At 44.0% G+C, this 24,557-nt stretch overlaps 1 protein-coding gene across 2 annotated transcripts in view; it reads right to left on the bottom strand.

The window, feature by feature from the left end:
* The window catches only part of Tmem131 (Transmembrane protein 131), a 71,240-nt gene that overhangs the window by 5,466 nt on the left and 41,217 nt on the right, over nt 1-24,557 (bottom strand). Inside the window, exons 25-35 of one of the 2 annotated variants that reach the window (XM_077663429.1) lie at nt 22,971-23,110; nt 19,600-19,795; nt 18,038-18,430; nt 16,666-17,245; nt 11,969-12,240; nt 11,030-11,218; nt 8,790-8,911; nt 8,181-8,279; nt 6,237-6,416; nt 5,938-6,138; nt 2,329-2,603 (exon numbers count right to left, since the gene is read on the bottom strand). In XM_077663429.1, coding sequence (XP_077519555.1) covers nt 2,329-2,603; nt 5,938-6,138; nt 6,237-6,416; nt 8,181-8,279; nt 8,790-8,911; nt 11,030-11,218; nt 11,969-12,240; nt 16,666-17,245; nt 18,038-18,430; nt 19,600-19,795; nt 22,971-23,110 — 2,647 coding nt within the window. The remainder of the gene's footprint in view (nt 1-2,328; nt 2,604-5,937; nt 6,139-6,236; nt 6,417-8,180; nt 8,280-8,789; nt 8,912-11,029; nt 11,219-11,968; nt 12,241-16,665; nt 17,246-18,037; nt 18,431-19,599; nt 19,796-22,970; nt 23,111-24,557) is intronic. The other variant, XM_077663430.1, reaches the window with a different exon arrangement.

The raw sequence follows: 24,557 nt of genomic DNA, 5'->3' as shown, positions 1-24,557 counted from the left end.
ATAAAGGAACGAGGCAGAAAAAAAAAAACAGTGACAACATCAGCTTGACTGCCATGTCTGCCCATAATTTTTTAAGATTGCGCTAAAACCAAGTTCACCAACAAACTACAGTGTGAGTGTTATTATGTACATATCTACATATCCTGTGTGAGTGCATCTTGTGTGGTGCTTGCCTTGAAAACAACCGAAGTTAATATTTTTGAGCCATGCAATGAGTGGCAGCAATGTCTGCCGTGTTTGTTCGTTTGCCAAGTGTTCGAACTTAATGCCGTGCGTGCCTGTGACACCTGGCTGTGCGATTTATGTAAGAGCAAGCGATAAGAACTGTGTCTGCTTGTCGCTATCAAGCACCACAAGGGAGGTATACCGCTTGCCTACATCGCACAGCCAGCTGCTGCGTTGCTGCCCTGTCACCTTTTAAGCGGCAGCACACTGGGTTAAATGTTCTGCTCGTACCTACGCGCAACGTTTAAGAACACTGCAATCGCGGCGCGCAAGCAGGAATGTCACGTGTTTTTTTTTGTATTTTGCGAGCATCTGCAGTGAGCAAAAAGAAGCCGATACGTAATAACTGGAAAGTTAGAAACTGTTCAATTAAACGTTTCGCGGACCGTTCTACAACTTTCTCATTGGACTTTTTCGTCGATCTTCGTTGCTTACGAAGTTGGTTAATTAATCTCAACCAGTTATTCAATTAAGCACAATACAAAAAATAGTATGAGTTGCTCCATACAACAGTCAGCAACATGCATTTGGTCACATCGTCGTAACTGCCGCGGTATATTTTAAAACTCTGGTAAAGTTATCTGGGACACCCTGTATCAGAAAGAATAAAAAAAATGCTGCACACTGTCGTGTTTTCTATGAGAAACTCTAGGTGAATGGCCAGGCATGATGAAAGCAGTGTTCAGGGCAATCTCGTTTGGGTGACATCACTTGCGGAGGCCTTCGTGTCAAGGTGGTGTTGCTTGGGCACACAGCCGACCAAGCAATACGACTGCCAGGCTGCACCACCTCTTCAGAGTAGATTTGGAGAGGGTAAATCTGGCGTGTGAGGCCAGAGAGGAATGACAAACCAACATTGAGGTGAACGGGGAGCCACTCTCCGTGATAGCGGCGGCATGGGGACGGCAACTATGACCTCAGAGATTTGCACCTGACCGTTGTTTGTAAGAGCCGATCTCGTAAGCTTCAGTAGTTTGCTGTGTTAGCTTTTGTTGTTGTATAATGGATGAGATGACGTGTTGAGATACAGTCAATCAGGCGCGTCTCCGTGTCTCCAGCACTCCAAAACCATGGCAACCAAGATCGTGCATGAAGCTGTGACATGCACAGAATTAAGTGGAGCTTTCTCAGATGTTTGCTGTGCACCTGTCTCAGTTTCTAGTGTTCTCTGCGTTATGTTAGGTTCAGTTGGTTGCAGCAAACGTGGCAGAATGCCAAGACGCTGTACACCCTTGACAGGAGTGCCGGCAGTGGTGGCTTGCTCGCCGCACTGCTGCAAGGCCGGCTGTGCCAGTGTATGCTTAGAAAGCTCGCAAGCGGTCGAGCGTTAGACAGGAGCACAGCGGTTTAAACCACAAAGCTATAAAATTCCTCTACACTGAAATGCTATGGAGGAAGCAGGACATTTAGACCACCAAGTGATTTTGCAAGCTCGACATCAGGAGAGAAAATGCCTAAGCCCTCTCACACCACACCTATCCTACAAATCTTTTTAACCTCGCGTGAAAAAAAAGCATCTGACCTTCTCTTGCTGCGAATGGTTGGCGCCGTCGACTGTCAAAGAATTGCCTGATTGCGCTGCGATACAGCAAACACCTTTCAAAGCAAACGATGCTAAACACTGGCAACACGAACGTGGCTGACCGAGTGCTTTTGGTGGTGTATGCAAGGAAATTTCAACCCTTAGAAAAAAAATCTGTCAGAACTTCTTTTGTCGCCAAATTCATGTCAACTTTTCTGGAAAAAAAGGTTCATTAAGCAATACGCTATGTAATGTCCCAGTGATGAGTTTATGAGAGTTTTAATTGTAGATACCAAACAACTGTACTGGCTAGATTAAATTATATTGCAGTTCTGAACTCGGCACAAAAAGTTGCACGTCTGTGCCAAATGCGGTTACATTTCATGCCTAAATAATGAAGATAGTTTAAATTGCAACGTCCCCCTTAATTCGAGCTGTGTTGGCGCCCCTCTGCAGTTCGAATTTGAGCTTTTACTGTAACAAGATGCTGTGAAAAAATGAAAGTAAACCGTGTCTGCCATGGTGGGCACCATCATTCAGGCCTTTCCAGGCACTGATGTGCATCAGGTTTCACGGCTCACCGTGCTATCGCAAGGTCCGATGGGGCGCTGAGGAGGGCTGGGTGCCCAGCGGTCACCCTCGCTGTGAGTCTGTGCCCTCATGTCCAGGACACCCCACTGGCTCTTGGGGGCCATGCTGGGGGGTGTGCTAACAGGCACGCTTTTCCAGGGTGACGCGAAGTCGGAGGCAGGGGGCCTTGGTGTTGACCATGGAGAGTATGTGGCATCGGAAGATGGTGTGGGGTATGACGCACCACTTGTCCGCAGGTTGCCAGGTGAGAAGGCGGCAGCCATGTCTTAAAGGGAAATCACGCATGATTGCATTATTCTTATGCGTACTGCCCACAGAAATAATTGCTCGCCAACACCACTGTTGACAGTAGGGGCCCACATTGTAACTCTGATCTGTCAAAGTGCTCACTGACTCGCATGCGGGTGTGCAGGGTTCGATCCCCACTGCCGCCGGGCACCCACCGGTGACGCAATGGGTACAAGCTTTCCCCGGGTCTGGTGCTCGGCTTGTTTAGGGTGAAATGCTTGGGAAATGGGTCTTTGACCCCACCTTGAGAAGTCGAAAATACCTTGTGCCATGGCACTCTTTGGCCACAGATGCCCTTGTGCCATAAAAATCCATAATCATCAAAGTGCTCACTGAAGTGGTTGTGGCACTTAGATGCAAAGCAAGGCACTGTAGAATGAACTGTGGGGCATGCTTATCTACCAAAATGCCTTCGATTTGGTGACACTATTACTCGCTGTATGGCATTTGATACTGCTGATGGGGCGCAATACGGATAGTATTGGAGGTACACCAGATGTTGGAGCGATGGTTCACAGAGTGAAACTGAATTGGAGGTTGACAAAGTGCAAAGCAGCTGTACTCAAAGACAGCAACCAAAAAATTATTTTCTTTCATTGATAAGAAGCACAATTATATTTACAGTGCAAGTGTTGTGAATTTGGCTTAATTTATTTTACCATGATGATGATGATTTTACCAGAACATATATTTTTGTTTCTAACTATGTCGCGATTTGGTTAAAAAAGTGGTGTCTGCAGCAGTGGTCAGATTCATGCTTTCTATGCTAGCGACACAGACGATGCTGCTAGACTATTGCACTTTTGATTACTAATGATAATGAGAGCTGCAACCACTTTCACTGCTGCAGCCAACTGATGAGCACACTGAGTTCTTTTAAGGTACTGCAGCTACAACATGGGCCTAGCAGCCAGCATGAATTGGCTGCAACACCATCTAGTGCTACGCAATAAAAATTGGAAGTCACCCCACGCAACGTAACTGTCCTGATCCTTGTTAAAAAAAATACCAATTACAATGCTCTGCTAAATGCCTTATGCTATAAAATTTGCTGGTGGGACCTGATCAGCATGTTAACGGGACCTGGAAATGAACCAAAACACTCTTTGCACAGTAGCCTTAATTTTTCACTCTGATCCATTTTCAATGGATATGGTTAACTTAAAGAGAGACATGGGTCTTAAAATGTAATTTTTTTTTTATCAGAGATGTCGTAATGAAATTAGGTGTGAGCATTTCTTTCTCCTGTTTTCAAAAATATAATTAGTTTTGGTGTATCTCAATTAGTTCTCACATTATAGAAAAATAACTAAAGCTTAATTAGCTAATTTCATACGAGTCCTCAAGACACTTTCCAATCTTTTTTGGTTCTGACTGAAATTGAGCTGTAGCCAGAGACCTGCCATGCAGAGCTATGCTACTTATATTCTTATTGAGATATACCATATCTTATAAAAATGTTCAATTATGCCAAAGCTCCATGATTACCAAACATAATTAGGCGACATCAATTTTCAGAAAATTTGATATGTTTGACTCAGCCACCAAGAAAAAAGCAAAGCTCCCTAGTTCAGTTCTTTCTGAATTCAAGATAAATTAAAATTGCACCATGAAAACATAATGAAAACTTCTGTAAGGCTAGTAATGTTGGCAAAAAACACGAAGCTGAGCAAATGGCACTTGAAATGCACATGCCAGTTATTCGGAGGTTGTTGCAGAGGCCTAAAAAAAAAATGGCAGAATGCGGATATTCCAAGAGGATTTCTCAATAGTCAGTAATACCAGTATGTAGGGAAGGGATCCAGCTTTCGAATAAGACAACTGGTGGCCATCGGGGACACCGCTGCGGACAGCAAAGGGTGCGAAATGCTGTAGCATTTTGCTCCAAGCTCACCATTTAAGCGCTTCAGAGGCGTCAAATATATCATTTTTTAATAGTTAAAGGTTGAATGAGACCGTGAAACTTTGCAGGTAGGTACTTTGGCATATTCGGATTCAATGTACTTTATTTTCGAAAAATAAAAATGCTCGCATTTTTTTTTTTGCCATCTTAAGACCAGTGTCTCCCCTTAAAGTTAATAAAATGACCTTCAATAAATGGGTTCACAAAGTAAATGACAGTATGGCCATTTTCACACATACATGCGAAAGAAGAAATTCTAACAATACTTTTTACTGAACCTATAACTTACCAAATGATTCACATAAACCATCAAAAAGGTTTAGTGATGGAAAGTGCAAAAGTATAAAATAAATTTATTTACAACACACACATTTTTGCAAACCTACAAAGTTCAGAAAGTTCAGAAGGCTCAAATTTTCATCAACAAATATTTTCACTCAAGATTCTAAGCAGTGAAATAAAATGGCACAGATTTTGGAAGAAAAATTTCAGAATGTTGTCAGCACCCACTAAACATCTGGCATGAAATAGCCTCAGTATAATAATACCTCTTGCTATGTTTACGGGCAACTGTAGGAAGGTTCAATTGTACAAGACGCTGTGGTATGAACTGAGCAATGCCATTTACAGTACACTAAGACCCCATTACTTCGACCCCCATTAATTCATAAAACTGGTTAATTCAGACATACTGTCTGGTCCCATCAAACTCTCATTAATTTGAAAGAATTTGGCTCTCCTTTTGTTAATTTAGACACGCAGCGGAGCTCGCATATGCAAATGGGATGATGATGGCAAGTGAGTGACTTCCAAGTCTGGCCATTACAGCATGAGTAGCACTGCTTCTAACCAAACTGCGTCAAGCCGAAGTGGGCACCATGTTTATTGCTATGATTATCAGTTTAGAAGGTTTGACGAGACATTTTTGCGCTGCACTATGCCAATTTCTTCTTCATTTTCGTTGCGTATGCATCGCAGATCAACCTGTTAGCGTTCATGTTATCCCAGACCTTATAATAGTTTTACATTATGTACTGCGCCTGGTTGCTTTTTTTTTTTTTTACATGAGATGGGGGCCAAAGGCTGCCGATACCCTGAGTGTCCTACAGGACATATTGTGTGTTGATTCTTTGGACGTCTGCACACTGCGCCATTTGGCAGAACGGCGAATAATAGCTATCACCATGCTAATTTCTCATACAAAGCAATTACCAATAACAGGCTGTTTCAAGAAATAAAGGTTTACAAAGCAATTACCAATAACAGATTGTTTCAAGAAATAAAGGTACGCTGATGTGTGAAATACTATTTTGTTTTTGTTTTTTTTCGGTCCCCCAAAAAGGTTATTTCATACATTTCATCCAGTCCTGTGAAATCTGAATTCATGGAATTTTACTGTAGTACTCACTCCTGAGTGCGGGTGCAATTTCCTGTTTAGAATCTGTGGGCTCAAGCCAAGGTTCCTTGGGTTTCTCTGGCATCGAGAATGCATCTAGGGGCAGGTCTGGTACAGGCCGGACCATGCTGTCCCAGGAATGGCCGGGCGGAGCAGGCTTCGTCTTCAGCGGAGGCTCGACAGCAAGCCCAGCTGGTTTTTGACCCACAACACCTTCGAGCGCAGGGACAAAGGCAATGAGCACACCTTAGCAAAGTCAACAACAAAAGCTGATCCGCAGAAGCTCAATTAGTCAATCCAGTTGTGCTCACCAGGGCTGCGACTGATGGCAGTTGGCACAGGGTGCGGAGGGCTGCCTGGTGCTTGTGATGGTCTTGCCAAGCTGGAGCCAGCCACTGCTGCTGAGTAGCTGAGTGGCCGGCTTGTACGCGTGCTCTTGTGCTGAAGGGCAAAGCTTTCAGTCTGCCTGGCTATTTCTGCCAGTGCATCGTCTGCAAAGTGTGCCGCAACGGAGGAAAAACACCATTGCAAAGACCTGTGTTTTTTTTCTGCCAGTGCAACAGAGGCACGTTCAAGCACTGGTGAGCAACACTGCTCAGTGATTTTACAAACTTCTGCTTTTGCTGATAACCAAAAATTCAGAGCAAGTGAAAGACATTGGTTATTTATCACTCTAAAAACAAATCAACAACAATACTACACAGTTAAACATTGTTATAACGAAATTGAAGGGTTCCGGCGATTACTTTGTTATAGCTGTAGCTTCATTAGAGCCCATGTCGACCGAGCTTCCAACACCATAACCACCGAGCCACCACGGTGGCTATGCCTTTACAAATAAAACATGCGCATATGCTGAGAAACTCTTTCAAGCTTGACATGCTATTTTTGTGTGCACACAGTAAATCCGTTTCTTTGACAAGATGACAGCATAAGACGACAGAGCGCTCTCTAGATCGGCCGCGGTGGCCCCGCCTCCCCCATCCCTTGTAGCGGCGTTGCGTGAGTCGCCGCAGAGGTGGCGGCGGCTGCTGCCGCAGTCGCACTATCAGCGCAATCACAAAACGTTTCTCCGCGTTTATGACTTCGAGTAACCCTGTTTTCTGTAAACATTTGCAAGGTGATTTCACCTACATTTATTTCTCAGCTTGGTTCCCATTCTGCAGTGTCCTTTCGACTCTTCTCGCAAAAAATGCATGTAACGAAAGCCTGGATGTAACGAAAAATCTCGGACTTTTTAAAATTTCGTTATAACCAGGTTTCCTGATACGAATACTGCATGATTGTTTTCGTGCTGCTTGCGCAAGCAAGTACAAACACTGATGAAACTGGAAAACAAAATTGCTCTGAGTGGTGTTGAAATGATGTGAATTTTAGCTGTAACTCCTAGCCGGTGATTTTAGAGCCTACAGTTTACCTATGCCTCTCAACCACTCTTAAGGAGTCACTGTAAGAGCCTCGCAGTAGTATGCTGAGGGGAAAATTGGCAACACATGCCAGGTGGTGCATTAAGCCACTCTTGGCACTGTCAATAAAACACTTGCCCCTTCGGGCGTCGGCCTCTGGCTTGCATGGTGTGCTGTCTGGTGTACGCACTGAGTAAAAATGTATGTTATATGCGCCACGACAGGTGACGCCCCATCGCAATAAGAAAATTAAAGCTTGAACAGCAAAGCAATGAACAAATGAGCCTCATGCAGATTTGCTGTACTCATCCAACAGCCTGAATCTATCTCTGTAGTTCGGTAACCGATCTTATTCCCGCAGCCACGACGGGATGAAGTACAAAACACTATTATCTAAGCTCTCTTCAATGTGACACTTGCAAATGCCGTGGTACATCGATGATGTAGACTTTTTTTGATTGCCCATCAGCACTTATAGCCGCGGTAGCTGCCTTCGTCGTACCACACAGTGCGAGCATGGCTGCTAGGCAGCGCCGGTAGTAAGGCGGAGAAACTCCAGCGCAAGTTCCCGATCCAGTGCAGGACCACGAAGGAAAGTATCAGTGAGGAAGTGAAGCTGTGAACTCGTAGTGCCACGTTGTGGAAAGCTTTGGAAGCCGTGGCGACACTCATTCCCCCACTGGGTCAGGGCCATGTTACAAGCTTCAGCATGCAATGTCATAACTAGTCACAATGAGGTGCCATAAATAAGAAGGCACACTGCCTTGTTAAAAAAGTGAGCGCAAGAACTGCTTTGCAACAAAGCTAAATGCCCCTTTCAGAGCACAAAAACTGAGTGCATGGACTGACCTGGTGCAGAGTTGGCTTCTTTTGGTGAATCCCACAAGGGAGGTGGGGAGCTTCTTCTCGAGTGCGATTCTGTCTCGTTCTCAAATGATGAAGATCGCCCTGCAAGGAGCATTGCATTCAATCATGCTCAGCCAAAAATCTCATGCTGCACTGCAATTATGGATTAACATTTCCAACCAACAAGCTGTGAACAGCTGTGACATTCTTCATGGATACCCAATTACATGTGCATACAGAAACAAGAAACAGCCTAATAATTTGACACAAAATCTGGGAGAGCAATAAAGAACCCCTTTCTCCTCCCCACACAGGAAATCTTTTTACTTCAGCTGGCAGCACGAGAGGGATCACCGTTTCTTCTACAATGAGATTAAGAAGTTTGCGGGTACTATACAATGGGTGCAGCTGGCAAAGGACACGGTTAACTGGAGAGACATGGCAGGGGCCTTTGCCCTGCAACGGGCATAGTCAGGCTGATAGTGATGATGAATATGCTTCAATAAAACTTGGTACATGCTATTAATCAGCACTGCACATACCAGTATTTACTGGGAACACTGCTAAAGGTTACTCCTAAGTTTCTTCAGATAAAATTAAGAGACAACTTGCCTTTCACTTTCATTTCAGCTGCCTTCCTAAATTCGACAGGTAGCCTTAAAGCTTCCGGTCGCGGTACATGTGGTTCTTTGGTCTCTGCGGTCGTCTTGGGCTTGTACGGAAGCTCCAACGTGCTGCGAAGTAGCATATAAAAATGAATATGCAAGTAGACACATGGTTAACCCTTGTGATAACAAAATAATCTATAATGAAACAATGAATATAAAAACTAAATGCATTCGCCAATAAAAAAAATTAGTAACCACCCAAGCATAGCCACAAACCTACAAAGCGATAACCCTTTCGCAGAACTTCACTGTTGAAAAAAATGTATTCTAATTTGAGGCTTGAAACTGGAAACAAAATCTCAACAATTAATCTAGCCAGGAAGGTGAGCACATGGCAAGGTGGAGCTGATTTTATCAGCAACCCAAAGAAAGAAGCATGTTAGCTGAACAAAATAATGTGCCCCATGTGCCTGCTTTGAAATTGCATCTAATACTGTTCAATAATGACGCACCTTACATTCTGCATGGTGAAGCACAGAACAGTCTCTACAATTTGACCACGTGACATTTACAAACAAACCTATAGGACCAGTAAATTATTGTAGCATTTAAAAAGAGCCCATTTTAAAAGAAATAGGCTGATATAAAAGGGCTATTTTCATAACAATCAGAGAAGCTGAGTATACTGCAAAGCAAAGGTCTTTTAAAACCTCCATTTGTTCTACTGATTGTTTTGACCAAGGTTGTCCATACTTGAGATAACAAAGTGATGGCTACAAAAAAGTCGGCATGCATTTAACTTTGCTATGACTACGGCCCTCAATTTTTTGTAACCAAAAATTGTAAATTCCGCGAATTGAGAACAAAGAATCTGCAATATTCCAGAGGAAGTTTCCTGCACATTAAAGCATGCAGCCTTTCGCGGCCACCACACCACTGCTTCTTTACTTGCTACTTCGTGTTTTGTGCTCCACAGTGCTGCCCAATTTTTTCCCTTCTCCACTCCTCACACCTCTTTCACTGCCTCCTTTTCTTTCTTAATGGCCTGTGCCGCCTTCTTCCCACCATTAAAGCAACTCTTTCTCGCCAGTATGTGCCACACTCTTCGCATTGATGGCCAGGGTTGCCGAGAAGTTGGCTTTTCTTCGCATCTGACAAGCCTGGTGAGAGAGCTCTCCATGGGTTTCGCAAAGAACAGTGTAAAAAAATTTGTGCTTTCCGAAGCAGATTATTCAATAAAAAACCTCGCATTGTATTTGTTAAAATATGGTAATACTGCTTTCAACAGGTGCCAGTACCGTCACTCATCCCACAGAAGCATACGGGTGCACTTCGACCAGAGCCACAGCACCTGATGCGCTAGTTTGATTGAGTAAATGAGGACGCAAACATGTCACAGAATCAACAGAACTTTGTTCATTACCAGATTCTATGCTTCAAAAGAATCAGGTGATAAAATTAATCACATTCCCATCATGCTATCATTCCTACTTGCGTCCACAAAGACAATATCATTAAGAGAATATTTCTAAAACACAAAACTCTGTAAAAAACACACAAAAAAAGATCTTTCTTTGCCAAATCGCAAGAAATTAGAAGCTTTAGTTATGAAAAGGCTCAGCTGCACCACATAAAGAGAAATATGCCAAGTGAAAAAGGGTAGTAAAGAAAGAAACCAAGTAGGAAACCTATGGAGCAAAGTACTGCCAGCTCAAGAACCCTACTCCATGCTGCCAAACCATCTAATACAGTAGAATCCCACTGCGTTTTTCACAGGACTGTGTAAAAAAAATAAAAGTACTGGTCAAGAAGCACAGTAGCTGAGTACAGTGCATGAAGTAATTGCGCACTGTTGTCTGCCACTTCTTTTTATTTCTTGTAAGTGCAACATGGTCCCCCTGTAATTTGAAAGGCTTTTGTGGCTCTTGCAGTCATTTTGCACTGCATGCGAAGAATGACATGAACATACTGCAATGGCTCTCTGCCTGCCTGAGCAGTTGTTGGTGGAAAAAATGCAGCAGTGAGGAGGCAGCGCACGAGGTGCTGGTGAAGCTGTGGCAAGTGTGCGGTTCTGCACCATTTTCACGGTGACTGCTTTTTAATGCTACATGATACCTGTCTATTAGAATCTACAAACTGCATTTTTCAAGCTGCAGGGGATGAGGAAAAAAGAGGATGCCAGAAACAAAGATGTCAAAGCAGCAAACCAGCATAATCACATTTCGTACAGTGTTGCCTGCACACCGTTTATGATGGCACAGTTTTGTTTTTGTGCCTTCAGTCGTTGGTGCTCGCGTGCCAGCGGCGGTGGTGCTGCAAGTGCTGCGACAAAGTTCATACTGCTTATAAGTGTGCCGGGCGTCAGTTTGGGCAGTCCGCTGGAAGCCACCGAACACCATGCCTTTCAAGCACCAATGGAGTGCAGCGAGTCCCCTGCATCGGTTGACGTGCCATAGCCATGCCGCGTGCGTTAATTGCAGGCTGTCAAAGTGCCAGCACTGGGTAAACCACTATAGTGCGAGGCGACATTCGCGATAAACCATGCAGGAACATTGTTGAAATTGCAATGCAACAGGCTGAGTCTATATTGCATGGATTTCTATGTGAGCTAGAGTGGAACTGGCTCACAACAATGCAGCAAATGAGAAAATGCAGCACCCAGGAGATTACCAGGGGTGTTTTACTCAATGTATTTAGGCAGATAACATCTAAAATATACATTTCATATTGTGCAAAGATGGCATCTTGGCAAACACCAACATGCAAACAATTTCAAAAGCATAGTGCCTTCAATTATCAAGAAACACAAAGGAAAACAAAACAATAGCATTTTTATCACACAGTGCTTCTTGTGATACCACACAATTTGACCTTTCTGAGCACTTCTGAGCAGGCAGCTTAATGATGAATGCTGCTGTGTTGTGAACCTAAGCCACTGTCACCAGCTGCAAATGGCTTCACTCAGCTACATAGCAAGGACATTTCACTGACCAGCACTAACCAGTCAACAATTCCCTTGAACAAGAGAGAAACAGAATCACATATGCTGCAATAAAACATCGGAAGAAAAAAAAAAAAACTCAAAAGGAAGGTTCACCCTTTTTAACACAAACATGAATTTAAATTAGGCCAGTAAGCATGCTTTAAGACAAGGAAGACTAATCTGTCAACATAAACACCTACCTTGGTCTAATAACATCCTCATCATGAATCCTTTTCTTTTCAATTTTGGCTTTCTTGTGCGTTTTTGACTTTGTGCTGGACTCGAAGTTTTCGTCTGCAAGATTCACGTCGGATGCAAACATGGGTGAGTTGAAAGATGATCGGCTGCCAGCCCCAGCTGAACTGCTGCTGCTGCTGCTGCCTGCCTCGAGGCTGCCCTTCAGCTTGGACCTCTTTCCCTTTGGCAACTTTGCCGAAGTACACACATCAGGCAGAAGCAGCAATGACTGATCCTGTGAGAGAAAGGATGGTCCACATCAGAAGAGCAGACAAGCTGTTCTTCCATCACATTTCCACAGCTGACACAGAGCCCCAGGATATGAGCCAATTACCTTACACCATGCAGGCTTACAGATAACTGTGCACAAAGATACTCCTTAAAGGGGCTCTGAAACACCTTCCGAAGAAAGGACATCAACTTGCTCAATCACTGCATTGTGTTGTCATGAAAACCTGAGCCAAATAATACACTTCTACATGCAGCATACAGCCTACAACCACGCGTGAAAGTTGGCGAGCCCTTCCCGGCGATTTTTTCAAGCTCGCGCCCTCCTCTGTCGCTCGCATCTGCGTATACAAGTTGACCGGTGGCCATTGGTTAGACTCGTTAATACGTCAGGCAGCTACCGTGGCCGCGGCCAATAATGCGCGTAGCTCCGACGGGTGAGGAGGCTCCGCTCTCAGAGGTGGGGCCAGCGGAGGACCGCCGACCTTCCAGCATGCAAAAAATGACGAGAGGAGAGGGAGAGGCGCGAAGACGGTGAAATTCAAATTTTGACAGCAGTAACTCAGCTTCTAGAAAGCGCACCAAAAAAATTCTTGCTGGACAATATTCGTGAAGCGGCGAGCTTTAACATCCCTGGCATACCACAACTTTATTATTGCCCCTTTCAGAGCCCCTTTAAAAGGCAATTCCGAAAAATTTGAGACTTTTCGAGTTGACAACTACATCACATTTCTCACAAGTCCCTATCTAAACTGCAGCAATAAGTTGTTTTTTTTTTTAGATAGTAAACAAAATAACTGCAAAGCAGCAAGAGACTGAAAACAAATCAAACTTGGGCTGTGGTGGCTCACATGACCAACAAACATCACAAACAGTAGAGTCAAAACTCTCAATCACTCATTGAATATTTTAACTGGAGACGGTAGGCGATAACCCAGTTGATGAAATCAATGTCTAAAACAAGCTCGACATTCTTTCGGTCTACAAGCTTGGAGAGAATATCAATGGGCAGATGGTTGGTGACATCACAAACACAGGGTTGCCAGTACAAATCACCTCAACTGAGGTCATGAAAAAAGAAGCTTTACAACTTTTTCTGGAAAAGCAGCGCTGAACAGACGAGAACAGAGACGAGGCGACAAGGACGGGCGCTGACGAAATCAATGAAATCAGCGCCCGTCCTTGTCGCCTCGTCTCTGTTCTCGTCTGTTCAGCGCTGCTTTTCCAGAAAACCATGTACCAACACGCCCAACTCGCCGCATTAACCAAGCTTTACAACCCATTTGAACTAAAACAAAATGCCACATGGCTGTAAAATGTGGCTGCACTTCATATAGTCTTGCACAATTTTATCAACTGGATCAAGAATTCTTCCTTTAACTGGTAATGCCATGACTGGTCCTACCAATAAACCTTCCCATTCCAATCATAATCTCATAACACCTTTTGGTGAATTGCCAGTTCCTTTAATGCTAACTGAGGAAAAATATTCCAGCATCAAATTCGCACCTTAAGGTAAGTATACTTTTTTATTCAATATCACACGCATTCAATATCACCTTAGGCTGAAGGTGGGCAAGGGTTTCACCTTTGCCAATGGCCTGGCCACCACACTCACTGCATGTGCTTGTGGTTTGTATGGGTGGCTGATTGCACTGTGGGTATTGTCAGAACATTCTAGCTTATGACGACCAGTTTATTTAATGTACACAATTTAATGTACACAGAGTTGACAGTGCACTATAAAGAGAAAAATAAATCACCTTATGAGTGGAATGTGAGAGCATTAGATTCCATATTTGTCACAACTTGTGAGTGTGTTTGCATGAATTGCTAGCTGTAGTAGCAGGTATCCGCTATGCTTTGATGGTGCTGACATTTTCACATATTTTTTTTTTTCTGAGTTTTGATTTCAATTCTCTATCTAGTTTGCTTTCTAGGAACTAGGTTGCTCACAACACGATGGGCAGGTTGTGATCACGTCATGAGGTCATGTGACATCTCTCCAATAATCATTAATTTCAATGGCACCTGCCATGGTAGGCAGGTTGCTCACTACCCGATGGCCAGGTTGCCATCTGCTAAAATGGGCAGGTTGTAATGACGTCAGAAGGTCACGTAACTTCCCCAGACCAATCAAGGTGGGCCATCAGGGGAGCTTGTGATAAAATCACAAGGTCACGTGGCCTCTCTTGACCTATCAGTGAACTTCAACTGACTTCGGCGGGGTTTTGGCATGATAACTCCAATGCTATCGCATTAATAACAAAAATTCAATCACAACAAAATGCCATCCCTTAATATATAGCAAAAGAGCAAAAATTACAAAAGCCCTTCAGTCCTACTTAATGTGGCACCTGACGTTCTGCGATACCAGGCATGTGGCAAAAAGGCTTGCTCTTGCATTATCTCAGAAGTCTGTCTCATGGTGGCAAAATGTCCAACATAACGTTGTTGTTTTGCACTGCAAAGTAAGCAGTGCGCACTCAATGTCTGATACAGTTGAACTTCATTATAACGAAGGTGAAAGGGCCCGGCGATTGCTTCGTTACAGCCATAACTTCTTTATACACGTGTTGACAGAGCTTCCAAAGAGAATTGTCATTCCTTCGTAATATCCATAATTTCGTTATAAGCCATTTCTTTTTAACGAGGTTCGACTGTATGCTTTTTTACGACATTCAATCTTGAACATTTGGTTTTGATTGTATAGGGGTTTAGCATCCCAACGCAATTCAGGCTATGAGGCACACCATAGTGAAGGGCTCCAGAAATTACGATCACTTGGGGTTCTTCAACGTGCACTGACATCGCAAAGTACACGGCACTCTAGAATTTTGCCTCCACTAAAATGCGACCGACGCGGCCGGGATCGAACCCGCGTCTTTCGGGTCAGAAACCGAGCGCCATAACAACTGAGCCACTGTGGCTGCTCGTGAACACTTCTTTGCTGTGTTTCCAGAAAGACGGTTCTGCCAATGCCTGCTTCCCTTCTATTTCTAGTTTCTGCATTGCCTCATGGTCGATATTTATTTATTTATTAACAATACAGCTAGCCCAAAGGTAAGGGCCGTGGCAGGGTGGGACTGACGTCACTAAATATCGAAATGTGAAGTAAACAGTGAATGGAAAAGAAGGGCACAGTACATATAATGGCAAGCACAAAATGAAAACAGTGTATTAAACACAATAAATGAAAAGGAACGGTGTTCACATTCTATATTCAATGAACACATTAAATTCATCCAAATCGTCCAATTCTACCCCATACTATCAAGACCGTTCCACTCGACTACAGAGCGAGGAAAAAATGAATATTTAAAAACATTGTTTTTTGTTTACAAAGGAAGCAAAGTAAACTGATTTCTGTATCTTGTAGCGTAATTAGAAGAAAATCTCAATACTCATGAGTGTTGCTCTTCAATTTACCATAACGCAATTAGGACATGCTACCATTACATAATATAATGACAGGCTCAAGTTTACGAACTGACCCACCCTGCCTCTGCCAAGAAAACAAAATAACAAGAAAAATCTGACGGACAATTTAGTGTGGTTAGGCCAAATGCAAATTAGGTGCGCTAGCACCTCAGTTTTCACTTCAGTTTCGGTTTTGGTTTAAGGCTCGGTTTTCAAGGTCAAGCAGGCTTGAGACAAAGATCAGTGAAATCAGTTTTAGTGTGCTGGCACTAAATCTGGAGGGAACACTTAAGCTCCACCTTAAAAGTACAACGCGATAGCGTTCATGGGTTTTGTTCATTATGCGGAATTCGTCATTCTCTACTTTACATTCATGGATAACTGGGAGACCTCGTGCCACTCCTAGCACAGTGATGCAGCAGTTAAGCGACATGCTACTGCCTTGCGATAGCAGATGGTGCCACCAGAGGCGCTTGTGAGAACCAAGTTGTTTGTCTCGAGCGACCCGCGCTGCCAGACAGACACGAGGTGAAATCAGTGAGTGGGGGCCTTAGTGCTAGCACACAAAATTATAAGTGATCATTGAGATTAATGCAGTAGAGTATGCATTAGCATTAGTGTTGCCCCCAGATGAAGCAGCCGCTGCTGCCGACAGGGTCAGACCACATGAGTGGGTGCCGTGGTCCAGTCCATTAATCCCCACGTGATACGTTGTACCCCCGCTCCATTCTGCCAATGTAATCCAGCAGTCAGAGTGGAATGCGTTGTTCCCCTCTGTACTCTGCCTCATCCACCACCTATTGCCGCCCACCCTTTCTTCATCTTCCCTTTGCCTTGAAGGAGCGGAATTTCCCTCTCTCCACTTTTCAACCCCTTTCGTCTTCCCTCTCCTCTGGAAGCGGAGAGGACTCCCTCTCTCCATTTTGACACCTGCCAAGCAGGGCTGCAGAGTGACGGAGGGATGCATTCAAAAAAGCTCCCGATGTTACCACAGTAACCTCAACAATCTTACCTTTTCACTCAAGTCAGAGTCTGCATTTGACGTCTCCGTTGTAGTGGATGATGTCTCCTCTTCCACCACTATCTTTTTGTGCCTGCCTTTCCTGTCCTCCTCTTTCTTTTCACCATCAAAAACTCGCTTTTCGCCAGCTGTCTGCGTTGCGACGCTTGCCACTGCCTCAATGTTTCGTTCCCTGTTCCAGACATCTGAGCCGAACCACATGAAGAACTTCCACCATGCCGCCAGCTGTACGTCATCCTGCTCATCCATGTCCCCACTACTCCCCAACACTGGTGGTGTCACCACCTGCTTTGCCTGAGGTGGCGAAGACTGCACAGGTGGCAACGAGGCCTGCACACCAGTTTCTTGCTTCTGCCTTGTGCGGCGACGCAACCCGCTCCGACTGCTGCCACGGTCTGCGTCAGCTTCGCGCACTGAGTGGTGCTCGGCATCTGGTGGCCGTGTGAGCGATGATGAACTTCTGCTGTTTGAGACTTGGCACGCTGAGTCAACCCGGCATGGTCCTGTGCTCTGCTGTGGTGTGTCATGGTTCTTTCGTTTGCCACTGCTGCTGCTTCCAGTTTTGTTGAAGCTGGATGAGAGTGGAGGTGATTCAAGCACAAGCAACAGTCCAAAGTAAGAGAGTTTACATTCTATGACAGTTATAGTCGAAGGATATGACTGATACAACATATCAAATGCAATTGAACTGGGCTGACAGAAGCATCGGATTAATGACTGGAAGCATCCCATAGGCCAACATGACATTTGTACGTAAAGATTCCCCATTAAGAAAAACAAATGAAGAGGCCTATCTTAATTTCCTATTTTAATGCCTCAGTAGTACCACCATTCTGTACAGATTAACCTGTGAAAACTCACAAATTTTTTGCAGTAAAAAGCAAATGCAATGCATTAACCAACAAATAATTTGTATGTGATGACTTACACTAATGGTACATGGTTTAACCAGGACTCCAATATGAAATGTGCATTAGACTGCTGCAATATCAGAGGACAGGCTTACTACATGGCACCCTACTCAGGCCTCACACGGTCATGGTTTATAAGGTTTAATGTCCCAAAGCAACTCGGGCCATGACGGACGCCCATAATGGTGGGCTCCGGATAATTTCGAACATCCAAGGTTCTCAATGTACACTGACATCACACAGCGCACAGGTCTCTACCATTACACCTGCATCAAAATGAGACCACCGCAGCCGAGATCAAATCCACGTCTTTCGGGTCAGCAGCCGAGCACCATAACCACTAAGCCACTGCGGTGGCTTCACACAGGTATGGGATTTTTTTTTTATAAACATAGGGGTGGTCTACATATGTGTGGTCTGCATTCACGAGAGTAGCGGCACTTAGCACAAACCTTGAGTGTAAGGTCTGGCCATCGGTTGGAACTGCTGTCGGAGTTTGAGGAGATGCCAGGGAGCGCAGGTCGAAGGGCTGCAGTCTTCCAGTGGGAGGCACTATGGTGCCATGGCCGGACAGGGTGGCCAGAGGGTAGAAGCTTGTGTGCAGGATGCGGTCCCGCTCCAGGTAGGCATACGCCAGTGCACAGAGGAGTAGGAAGAGCGCAGCACTGAGGGCACAGCACTGCATGAAGGGCTCCCAGCGAGGCCGCGGCAATGCTGCCTGACACAGCCCCAAGTACTGGCGTGGAACTGTGGCTGACATCTTGTAGGCCACCCGGCCGGGGCCCAGACTTGTCTGCAGCTCCAGTGTGTGCTCGACAAGCGACAGCATGAAATCTGGAGTGAACCTGAGAAGAGCAGAAATACCTTTTCTCAGCAGGTGAAATTGAGTAGGTCAACATGCAATATAGATTGACTAGCATCAATTTTATTTACTCATATAATTCACACATACTCCCAGTTAATTTGAGAAATTTCAAAATGTTGCCTACTCATTTGTTTCAAATAAATTTTAACGCTGCTCAACCAGAGTTGTGTTTGTTTGGTTTGGTTTATGGGGGCTTAACGTACCAAAGCGACTCAGGCTATGAGGGATGCTGCAGTGAAGGGCTACTGATCCGGGCGCTCGGCTACTGATCCGGAGTTCCCGGGTTTGAACCCAACTGCGGAAGCTGCGTTTTGATGGAGGCGAAATGCAAAAGTGCCCATGTGTTGTGGCATGTCAGTGCAGTTAAAGATCCCCAGGTGGTCGAAATTATTCGGGAGTCGTCCGCTATACAGCCCCTCTTTCTTCCTTCCTTCTTTCAGTCCCTCCTTTATCCCTTCCCTTAAGGCACTCCCCCCATATGTGAGACAGATACTGCGCCACCTCCTTTCCCCAAAAACCAACAAACCGGAAGTTTTTTCACTACCTTAAGTCCAAATTAAAGAGGTTTTATTACAAGAATTGGAGACGTTTCATAATTAAAATATTTCACACAAAATCTGTGGCACTAAGGAGTTCAAATCACATATCAACTGCATCATGCTAACCAAGCAAAGAAGCAAAAAACCAATAATAGCAGAAATTGAAAGCACATATCTGCTCCCCTCAGTAAGGACTAACTATTAAACAATTTCTTTGGAGCCTCCTGGCTGGTTCACTCAGTATTCAACAAAAATCCAGAAAGTCCAACTTTTACAAAAAATTTAGTGGCACTTTTTCCTCTTCAAACAAGCTTGCCCTTGCTAATGCAGAATCTGTGAATCCCTGTTATGTTTTCTCATAATGAGTGCTGAACAGCTATGTTACTTGCACCCTAGTCATGCCCTTTATCAGGTGTTAACCACTAGAAAAGCTGAGAACCTTCAATATCAAACACGAAGATAAAACCCACTATTAAAGCATCATTTCCTACATATACAAGCGTGGTATCAACAAGAGAAAGAGACATCAAGAGGTGTTGCTTCTGCAGTCTAGTACAACAGCCTCAGAAAAGGATCAATAATTAAGCTGCTACGCTGTGTAGCTACTCACGCAATGTCGATGCGTCGAGTGGCATTGGGCTTAAGCTCGAAGCTGTGGCAGTCCAACACTCGGAAGCCATAGCCTTGACACGGCTTTCCACTAATGTAGAAGCCTTGTACAAACACCGGAAGCTGACCAGTGTTGCGAGCTGTGAACCCCCGACGTACCGTGAAATTAGGCTGCATCAGGCGCCCGCTCCTCGTACCTGTACCAAAAAGAAAACATCAGCTTTATCTCCCGTAATTCCAGAAAAAATGTGAGCTCACATTTCGAGCACTGCAGGGTAGAACTAAGCTAAAAAATAGTGTTGCAGCAAAAATGAAGACTGAACAGAATTAAAAAAAAAAATGGCCACATACAAAAACTTGCGGGCCCTCAAGCTATTGTGTAGCATAAAAGAAAGCGACAGCTGTCAGTATCACTCTGCAATAACAATGATAAAATAGTCACGAACTGAGCATAGGCAAAATGTGCTTCAAAACACAGCACCTCTCCAAACAGAACAGAGCACGACAACAGAGACAACTCAGCAAACTACAATTATATGTGTGTATAATACGTGTATAATTATACAATTATACAACTACTATGGAAGTAAATAAAACAATTTGATGCCTGTGCGCACAAAATTTACTTCACAATGCCTATTCTGTGGCGGCAACCAATTTGCTGTGTAGCTAAATCAATCAATCAATAATTTTATTTCTTCCTCACAAAAAGATTAGCGGAGGACGAGGAGGGCTCGAAGAAAAAGTGGAAGTTTCCACTTGACGAGCTTCGAGCCCCCTATTTACAAGGCATATACAGTGGAAGATTAAGAAACATACATCTTTATACATTAGAAAGTTTAAAAGGCAGTACGTATAATATGCAATACAAAAATAATATACTCATTTTTGAGCCACAAATAAAGGTCAGTATGTACAAGGAAGGCAGCCACGATAGCACACCAATTCTACAAGAGAATTTCTAAAAATACATAAGACAATTTCATACACGCTCACTGTCGCATTACAAAGGACTTAAGCATATTGTTGGTAATGGTGCTTATGTTAATTCCTTGACAATGAAGGTGGTTTAGTAGGGTCGGTAGGGCATGACGGAGCATTTGTTCAGATAGTCTTAAGCGTGAGTAAGGAATTTTCCAAATTAGATTAGTGCGTGTATTGTAGTGTCGTGTTTGAGGGGTCAAGTTAGCAAGTGTACGGAGAATTTCAAGCGAGTCATGCTTATACCGCTTTGCAAGGTAGAATGAGTACATATGATGGATGGAAAGAATGTCAAATTTAGTGAAAAGTTCGGATGTATGTTCACGATAATGAACATTTGCTATGCTGCGGATCGCTCTTTTCTGTAGGACATGTATGCGATTTAAATTACCAAGTGTTGTTTTACCCCACACTAAGAGACAGTAGTTAACATGTGAAAGGAAAAGTGAATTGTAAATGTGTAATTTAACGGCCGTCGGAAAGTACGATTTATATTTAGTTATGACCCCAGCAGCTTTTGCTATCTGTGTGGTAACGTGGTCAACGTGCGTGTCCCAGGACATATTTTTGTGAAAGTGGACACCAAGACATTTGATAGAATCTACGATTTCTACATCTGCGTCGCCTAAAGTGAACGTCATCTCTGGAGCGCTGGCTGCTTGTCTGGTAGTGAAAATAATTGCCTTTGTTTAATTAGCATTAATCTGTAAAGAGTTTATTTCGCTCCAGGTGGTCAGTTTTTCCAGAGTGTTGTTTATTTCAGATTGAAGAGAATGATAGGAACGACTGCGAAAAAATATTGTCGTGTCGTCTGCATATGTTACGTATTCTGCGTTGCTACTAATGCACGTAATATTATTTATGTACAAGTTAAATAATAGGGGACCAAGTATGCTGCCTTGGGGGACACCTGCTTTTATTGGCTGGCAAGTGGATAGAATTTCCTGTATGGAAACGCACTGCATTCTGTTTTCGAGGTAAGACTAAGAGGTCGAGAGGTATTCCACGTATTCCATATACTTCCAGTTTTTTTAACAAAGTAACATGGTTTATGCTATCAAATGCCTTCGAAAAGTCTATATATACACCTGCAATTACATATTTTTCTTCGATTGCTTTCAAAATTATTTCTTTTTGAGCCAAAATACACTGCGACGGCTTCTTATGACGTAATGTTATGCTTAACATGTTCACTGCGTCGTGGGTCACCGGTGGGTCACAATTTTTTTTATGCTGTGCGACCACGAATGCTGGGTTCCACGATGAAGCCGTGGGACAGATTTTATAGTGAGGTCCACCTCCTTAGACCTCACAACAAAATCTGACCTGTGGCTTCATTATGTGACCCAGTATTTGAGGCCCCACAGCATGGATAAATGGCATGACCTGCCGGTGACCCATGAAGCAGTGAATGTGTTAAACACCTTTGCTTTTTCTTGTCACTTTTACATATCTTTTTGCTGCTGTCATTTACATTTTAAAAGCTTCTTGCCACTTCCAACTCATGCTCCTAAGACGGACCCCAAAGAGTCCATGGCACACCCATGGTACACCAAAACGACAAGTCTACCGGGGTTGATAAGAGTTGAGTCCAAAGGAAAGGGTGCAAAAAACTTGGGATACCATTTCATTACACACGGCTTCCCTGCAACGGTTCAAATGCCCCACCTATGGCTGCTGCTGTGAAACATACAATAAAGAATGCTTTGACTCATTTTAGACGTTGTCTGCATGTAGCATATAAAAATGAAAACTTAAAACACTACACCAATTAAGGCCCATCTACAAGCATGAAAGTCCATATGAATGGTGTTTAGATGACAAAATAACATATTGGGCTAAGAGGCATGCTGTAATCAAGGGCTCCGGATTAACTTTGCCAACCTGTAGATCTTTACTGTGCACCAAAATCAAAGGCCCGGCTGTCTTTGTATTTCGCCTCCATGAAAGCATGGCTGCCATGACCAGGAGTGACCAAGTTAACTCATACTCAGCGTTGACTGCCTGAGCCACCACAGCTGGTCTGGAGGTTACTCTTCGCAGATTATTAAAATGTTGAGCACAGCATTCCTGTATACCACTAGTCACCACTCTGCTGGGTACTGGATGCACAAATGCACTGTAAGTAGACGCAGTCAATTCCTGGTGTGGTAACAGTAGCAGCAGTGTGGTAACAGAAAACTAAGATGTTTCATCAACTGCACCCATGTGCACAGAACATGTGCCTGTTATCACTCTATGGTAGCGGTAACAGTGGCATATGCTAGCAGTGAGCTAAATAATTTTTCCAGGGTGTAAAATCATTTCACATCTAAAGTAACTATATACGCATACACCTTTTCTCAGGAGCATGTTCAACTGAGCTCGCTACATCACACTTGAAATACCCACCGTCACAGTCCTTCAGGTGGCTCTCAGAGAGCTCAAAAATAAGAACTGAGTCGCTGCCTGGAACTTTGTTTCCAACACGAAGCTGGCCATAACCACCCTGGCCCTTCAGCATGACTGCACTCATCACCGTCAGGTTGTTCCTGCAGTCAAACAAATATCGGTGCAAACCCATGCAGCACAGATAAACACAGCACAAAAATACAATGACAGACGAGGAGAGGAACAACACACGGCACTAAGTGACAGGTAGGCTTAGCCCTTTATTAAGGCATTTAGTACACGTGCACATGTGTATAAAGCGGACACACAGCTTTTTGCAATAGTGTGCTGCACCTTTCATATTGCAAATACGATGGTTTTTAAGCCATATAGCGAAAGGAATGCATAATATATAACAAAACAGTGAACTATAGGTAGCACATCATCCGCCATTTTTGAGCACACATAATTTGCCACCTGTTATAAGGTTTAAAAAAATAAATTTTGAAATCAATGTGCATCTTTGAAACAGAAAATTATTCCAAGCCGCACCCTTTTGTGTTTACCAAACAAATCCTTAAAACCATCGTATTTGCAATATGAAAGGTGCTAAATTCATCTAAAAGAAAGAAATAAGTGTTAGGTGCAGCACACTACCACAGTGACACTTTGCGAGAAATTCTGCACATCCCTGCAAAAAAATTACCCACTGGTACTTAGCGCTGAAGACAAATACACTGTCCTTCTTGAGATGTGAATATACCATATTTACGCACTTGTAAGTCGAACGATTCTTTAAAATTTGAAAATTCAAAGTGGGGTGGAAGGGGGGCTGGGTTACAATCAAAACCAAAGCATGGCGCCATAAATAAAGGCAAGACAAACGAGATATCAGGGGTGCTACAGCGTGGTTACATTTTTGCTCCACGGCTCCGTCACATCACTCGTGGTGCTGGCCTTGAGCAGCTGCTATTTAAACGCACAGAACCGGTACCCCCTCCCTGCAGTGAAGTTGAAAAGCAGCAGCCCCCCCCCCTCCCCAAATGTGGCTACAGATTGTGGCTGCTGATAAAAGGAGGCGGCCGATAACGCTGTGGTATTGTAATCTTAAAAAAGAAGTTGAAGCGTCTTCCAAGTTTCTTTTTTACTTTCAACTGCACACTCGGCGCTCAAGGGAGTGTCAATAGTTAATGGAAGAGCTGCTGCTCCACTCAAAATGGCAGTAGTGGCGGGGGGGGGGGGGGAAGGGGGGGGGGGGGGGGAGTATCAGTAGCTGATGGAAGAGCCGACGCTGCTCACGCGCAGTTTCTCTTTGGCTTTGATGACTTTGACGACTGCCGGCTGCATTTTACGCGTTCTTAATGTAGTGCTTCGTCAATCGTCATTTGTGCTCCGGTAAGCGTCCAGCGCTAGTTCACGCTACATTCAAAATGGCCGTCATTCTTTATGCTCAAGAAATGAACAACTGCACACCGGGCCACAAGTTCAATGTTCACAACGGGTGATACAGGTGTGGCAGCAGCAGCAAGGCAAAATTTGTAGCGGTTACATGCGATGTCGTGTTGCGGCTGTTGGCGAAGTTCGGGATTTCGCTGCACGACGACGTTA

This window comes from Amblyomma americanum, chromosome 4 (genome assembly GCF_052857255.1).
Source record: "Amblyomma americanum isolate KBUSLIRL-KWMA chromosome 4, ASM5285725v1, whole genome shotgun sequence".
Classification (NCBI taxonomy): Eukaryota; Metazoa; Arthropoda; class Arachnida; order Ixodida; family Ixodidae; genus Amblyomma; species Amblyomma americanum.
Note: the sequence above shows the minus strand (reverse complement) of the source record. Positions and strands in the feature narration are given on the sequence as shown.